General features: G+C 34.5%; 1 protein-coding gene across 1 annotated transcript; it reads left to right on the top strand.

Moving 5' to 3' along the window:
- Positions 1–883: 883 nt before the first annotated feature.
- Positions 884–4,483, top strand: LOC132609635 (uncharacterized). The gene is made up of 7 exons (XM_060323708.1): positions 884–1,499; positions 1,772–2,205; positions 2,388–2,774; positions 2,951–3,281; positions 3,371–3,450; positions 3,565–3,768; positions 3,953–4,483. The coding sequence occupies exons 1-7, from the start codon at positions 884–886 to the stop codon at positions 4,481–4,483; spliced, it is 2,583 nt and encodes an 860-aa protein (XP_060179691.1).
- The last annotated feature ends 1,990 nt before the right edge of the window (positions 4,484–6,473 follow it).

Raw genomic sequence — 6,473 nt, 5'->3', positions numbered from 1 at the left:
TTTTCCCTTGGGTAAAAGTTTGTTAGTGCATGCTTCTTTGTCTATATTGTATTGGATGCCATAATGTTTTGACTTTTGATCCATTTTTTTAACACCCCGCCGCTCTTCTTTTTGCTCTTTTAGTGATTCGAACTCACAACCTTCGGATTTGGGGGGGAGGAGGTGGGGATGATTATCATCTGAGTAATCTCCTCTTATCTTGATGAAGAAGAAATTTTAGACTATTTTAATTTTATTTGGCTAAACTTTCTAAAAATATGTTTATTTTGATATATATATTTTTTAAGAGTAGCAAGTTTGACTAATTAATTTGAAAAGTTCTTTTATAATATTAGAGCAGTAATTTATGCTAGCTTGTCAATTTTTCAAAAATGCTTCAGGGAAAATATTACTTTTTCAGCTTATGTCGTCGTTGCTAAAAAAATATTTATTTCTCCTTAAAGCTTAGTCAAACACATCGACTCACTAAAATAAATATTTTTAAAAACAAATACTAAGTATTTGTGGCTTTCGAAAAGCTTGGCCAAGTAGATGGTGGTGTTAGATATTTTAATTAATTAGGTTAGTTTTTGTTTTCCTAGTTTTATGGGTATGTGGCCTATTTCCAAGCTACTAGAATCGTGTAGTTAGTGGACTAAGTAGGTTTATTTTAATTCCCTTATGGCTTAGTGGGTAAGATAATGTAGGATGTGTATTGCCTTTATAAAAGGCTGGCTTTATTATTTCAGTTATTAAGATAAGTATTTTACCTCCCAAAAGCTTTGTGTGTTCATCTTTTCTACTTCCCAAGTTTCTAATAGTGGTATCAAGAGCCAGTGAGCGTGCTTCAATTGTGAGTTTGCGATGGGTTTAGACAATTTTGTTCAACCTGCTGTTCTAACAAATGCTCAAAAGACAGATCTTGAAGCACATAAGTTGGAAGACTCAGGCAAAGAATTATCTTTTCCAAGCCATTGATCGTTCAATATTGGAAACAATTCTTTGCAAGGATACGTCAAATAAAATTTGGGACTCCATGAAAAAGAAGTACCGGGGAAATGCAAGGGCAAAGCGAGCACAGCTTCAAACTCTACAAGGTGAGTTTGAGACCTTGCGTATGAAGTCGGGAGAGTCGGTGTCGGTGTACTTCTCACACACTATGGCGATTGTGAACAAGATGCGGATTCATGGAGAAAGGCTGGAAGGTGTCACCATTGTTGAAAAGATCCTAAGGTCCATGTTGCCAAAATTTAATTTTGCTATCTGCTCAATTGAAGAGTCGACAGATTTGGATACTCTTTCACTTGATAAACTACAAAATTCTTTGATGGTTCATGAGCAGAAAATTGTTCAACAGGATGCAGAAGAGAAAGCATTACAAGTAACAACTACCTCAAAAGATTCTGGGTGTAGAAGGAGCAAGTGGAAGGGAAGAAACTCAGACAAAGCTGAAGAGGGAAATAAAAAACAAATGGTCAACATGGTTGTGATCAACGACACTTGTCCAATGGGAAGGCGAGGTTCGCAAATAAGTCTCATATTGAGTGTTATAAGTGTCACAGGAATGCCCATTACCGTTCTGAATGTCAGACAAATTTGAAAAATGTACGGGGAGAAAACTCTAATTGTGCATAAGTAATTGAGGAGGAGGAGGAGGTCTTTTTGTTGATGGTGAGTCAATCCTCAGAAGAATAGCGTACAAATTTATGGTATTTAGACACGAGCTGTAGCAACCATCTGTCTGGCGAAAAATCTGCATTTTCTGAATTGGATGAAACTTTTCGCACAACAGTCAAGTTTGGGGATAATTCTCGCATTGTTGTCAAAGGAAAAGGGAAGGTGAAACTCCAAACAAAGTCTTTATCTATGCAAATTATCTCTGATATTTACTTTGCACTAGATTTGAAAACAAATCTTATCAGTGTGGATCAGCTTTACGAAAACGGCTACGATGTGTCTATCAAGCATGGAATTTGCAGAATTCAAGATTCTAATCATGGGTTGATTGTTGAAGCTAAGATGACTACAAATAAGCTTTTCCCACTTGATATGCAAAATATTGGCTCTGCCAACTTTCGTTTTTCAACAAAGTTGAACAGTCAAGCATGGCTTTGGCACTACAGATATAGGCATTTGAATTTCGGAGGACTAAAAATGTTGCAGCAAAAGAAGATGGTTTCTGGTCTTCCTAATTTTGATAGTCCTGCAGATATTTGTGAAGATTGGGTCGTTGGAAAACAACCCCGCGATAGTTTTCGAAAGGGTAAAGCATGGAGAGCTAAATAGCCCCTAGAGTTGGTGCACTCAGATATTTATGGACCAATAAACCCAATATCCAACGAAGGAAAACGTTGTTTATAATTTTTATTGATGATTTTAGCCGAAATACATGGGTTTATATTTTGCAGGAAAAATCTGAAGCTTTTATAAGTTTTAAAAGCTTCAAAGCTCTTGTTGAGAAGGAAACAGGATGCTCCATAAAGATTCTTCGTACTGATCGTGGAGGGAAGTATCTTTCACAAGAATTTATATTTTTTTGTGAATCTCATGGGATACGTCTGCAACTTACAGCAGCATATACTCCTCAAGAAAACGGAGTATGTGAGAGGAAGAATCGGACAATCATGAATGTTGTGCGAAGCCTTTTACAAAAGAGCCACGTGCCAAAAGTTTTTTGGCCTGAAGTAGTTTGCTGGAGCGTGTATGTTTTGAATAGAAGTCCTTCTCGTGCTATTCATAACATGACACCAGAAAAAGCTTGGAGTGGACAACAACCAGATGTTCCAGACTTTAGAGTACTTGGTTGCATTGCATTTGCTCATGTTTCGGATCAGAAATGAACAAAGCTTGATGACAAAGCTAACAAGTGTGTTTTTCTTGGTGTTAGCAAGGATTCAAAAGCCTACAAGTTGTACAATCCCATCAGCAAGAAGGCGATTATCAGTCGTGATGTGGTGTTTGACGAAAATAGTTTTTGGCCATAGGAAGAAAAGCCAAACAACCAACAACTTCTTTGGATCTTGATGACGAATACAAGGAGCAAGAGCAACTAGTAGTTAATGTAGGTGCTTCTACCTTGGTGCATCAAGAAGGCATTAGTTCCCAACCTCAACGAAATCGAAAACAACCAACATGGATGGCAGATTATGAGGTGAGTGGAAATGATCAATCTGGAAATGAAGATTCACTTATTTATTTAGCTTTATTTTCTGGTTGTGATCTCGTAAGATTTGAGGATGCCTCTAATGATTTGAAGTGGCAGAAAGCAATGGATGTTGACATTGCAGTAATTGAAAAGAACAGTACTTGGGAGCTTATTGATATTCCAAAAGGGTAAAAGGCGATTGGAGTCAAATGGGTTTATAAACCAAACTCAATGAATCTGGTGAAGTTGACAAGTACAAGGCGCGCTTGGTGGTAAAAGGATACAAGCAAGAGTATGGTGTTGATTACAAGAAGGTCTTTGCTCCGGTAGTCAGACTTGATACCATCAGATTGGTGTTGGCATTGGCAGCTCAAAACAACTGGCCAATTTATCAACTGGATGTATAATCGACCTTCCTATATGGAGAGTTACAAGAGCAGGTATATGATGATCAACCACCTGGTTATGTGAAGAATGGAAGTGAGCGTAAAGTTTATAGATTGAAAAAGGCATTATATGGGCTAAAACAAGCTCCCCGAGCTTGGTATAGCCGCATTGATGCTTATTTCCATATGGAGAACTTTAAAAAATGTCCATATGAGCATACACTTTATACAAAAATTGAAGATGGGAAGCTAGTTATTGTATGCTTATATGTAGGTGATTTGATTTATATTGGAACTGATCCCGCATCACTTGAAAAATTTAAGCAATCTATGATGACTGAGTTTGATATGTCCGAGCTTGGCTTGATGCATTAATTTCTGAGGCATTGAAGTTAAGAAATCTGCTAGTGAAATTTTTATTTCACAAAAGAAATATGTCCAGGAAACTTTAGAGAGGTTTGGAATGCAAGGTTGCAATTCTGTCACGACACCATCAGAGTTGGGACTGAAGTTGGCAAAGAATCCTATGGGAAAGCAGATTGACAACACCTTTTTCAAGCAAATCGTGGGATGTTTGATTTATCTAACAGTCACCAGACCGGACATAATGTATTCTGGTAGTCTTGTTAGCAGGTACATGGAGCACCCAAAAGAGACTCATTTGTTCGCTGCTAAAAGAATTCTCAGGTATGTGCAAGGTACCAGTGATTATGGTATTTTATATAAGAAAGAAGGTAAATCAGAGTTAATTGGCTTTACGGACAGTGATTTTGCTGGAGATAAAGAAGATAAGAAAAGCACTTCTGGTTATGTGTTTATGCTTGGATCTAGAGCTATATCATGGTGCTCCAAGAAGCAACCAATTGTTACGTTATCCACCACAGAAGCAGAGTTTGTAGCTGCAACTGTGTGTGCTACTCAAGCAATTTGGTTGAAGAAGGTATTGGCTGAGCTTCGTTTTCAGCAACAATAACCAATTCTGATTTACTGTGATAATGGTTCGACAATTAAGCTTTCAAAGAATCCGGTATTGCACGAGAGGAGCAAGCACATTGATGTCAAATTTCACTTTCTGAGAGATATCTCGAAGGAGAAACTATTGATGTTGTCTACTGTAGAAGTGAGGATCAAGCTGCTGATATCTTTACTAAGTCGCTCAAACTATCAACATTCAGAGAGTTAAGGAAGCTATTTGGAGTTTGCACTTTAAGGAAAAGCTACTGTGAATGACGTTATTAAGCTGAAAGTCGTAGACATATCAGTTTAAGGGAGGGTTTGTTAGATATTTTAATTAATTAGGTTAGTTTTTGTTTTCCTAATTTTATGGGTATGTGGCCTATTTCCAAGCTACTAGAATCGTGTAGTTAGTGGACTAAGTAGGTTTGTTTTAATTTCCCTTATGGCTTAGTGGGTGAGATAACGTAGGATGTGTATTGCCTTTATAAAAGGCTCGCTTTATTATTTCAGTTATTAAGATAAGTACTTTACCTCCCAAAAGATTTGTGTGTTCATTTTGTTTACTTCCCAGATTTCTAATAGGTGGGATCACAGTTTAGCAAAAGTACTAGAGGCATTTGGCCAGGGCCTAAACTAAGATTAAAAGTTAAATTTGTAATTATTATTTTTTTTCGCTTTTTGTGACATTAAGTTATTGAAATATTTTTTCGATATTTTCTGCAAATTCTAACACGGGCTGAAAACCAAGATTAAAAGTTAAATTTGTCATTATTTTTTATTTTTTTCCTGCTCTTTGTGACATTAAATTATTAAAAGATTAGTTCGATATTTTCTGCAAACTCTTAAAACTACATATTTTCCATATATTTAATTTGTATAAAAATATTTTAAAATTGAACAAAAATTATTTTATTGTCCTTACTGTAAACCTTTTCTTTTTGCCTTCAAATAAATACATGGCATAAAGTCTCTTAATTTTTTAACAACATCCAATGTGAACTATAACGTTTTCTTCCAAAAGAAGAAAAATATTTTGGTTCTGGAATATTTAATTTTTTGTTGAGATTTTAATGAGGTTACTTACAAACAAAGATAACTTTCAAATAAATAAAAACAAAACTTTATACTTTACAAATGTTTATAGATGTTAATTTCAATTAAATTATACAAAGTATATCGAAAAGATGAAGAAAACTAATTACTTTTCTTAATACAATTAGACTTTCCTTTTACTTTCTAAAAATTTACGTGATGAAACAATGACATTTTTTCCTTTTGTTAGTTTAAGTGGGATATTATTTTATAAAATGTATATTTTAATTATTTTCTCAAATGAAGATTCAATGCTTCATGATTCATTTAATCATGTTTCCCTATGCTAAAAAACTCCGCCTAATATATTTTTTACCCGCCCAAAAAAATTGATACTCAAAAAACATAAAAGGTTTACTCCCTTTTGTCACAAGTTGTTTGACATTAATACTGCCTGGAGAATTAAAAAAATGTTTCACTAGCTACATCTTTTCCAAATATGTTCTCAACATTTAAACTACTCCATCAAGTTCAGATTATAGTTTCTTTTTCTGTAATTTTTAAGCGTAAATATATATTAAGAAATATATTTATGAATTCAGACCAAAAATTAAGCTGATTAACCGCGTAGTACGCCTAGCATTATTTATTTTAGACGAATGGAGTATAAACTACAACTTACATTGTTTGTTACGCATAGAAAATATTATTAAGTAAGCGTGCATCAAATTTAAAAAATAAAATATTATAATACACCAAATGATATTAAAAAAAAAGTTGATTTTGTTAAACATGAACGATATGGCTAATCAACATACATACCAACAAAACATGCCGATGAAAATATTCAAATTTCAATATTGTTAACAAATGATTAGATGCAAATAAATATTTTAGGTAACAACGTCTAATCCAAATGAAAACCAATTTTATCTATTAAATTTTTAAAGTTTCACACTGAACATTTAAAGAGC

The sequence above is a fragment of the Lycium barbarum genome, chromosome 1 (genome assembly GCF_019175385.1).
Source record: "Lycium barbarum isolate Lr01 chromosome 1, ASM1917538v2, whole genome shotgun sequence".
Classification (NCBI taxonomy): Eukaryota; Viridiplantae; Streptophyta; class Magnoliopsida; order Solanales; family Solanaceae; genus Lycium; species Lycium barbarum.
Note: the sequence above shows the minus strand (reverse complement) of the source record. Positions and strands in the feature narration are given on the sequence as shown.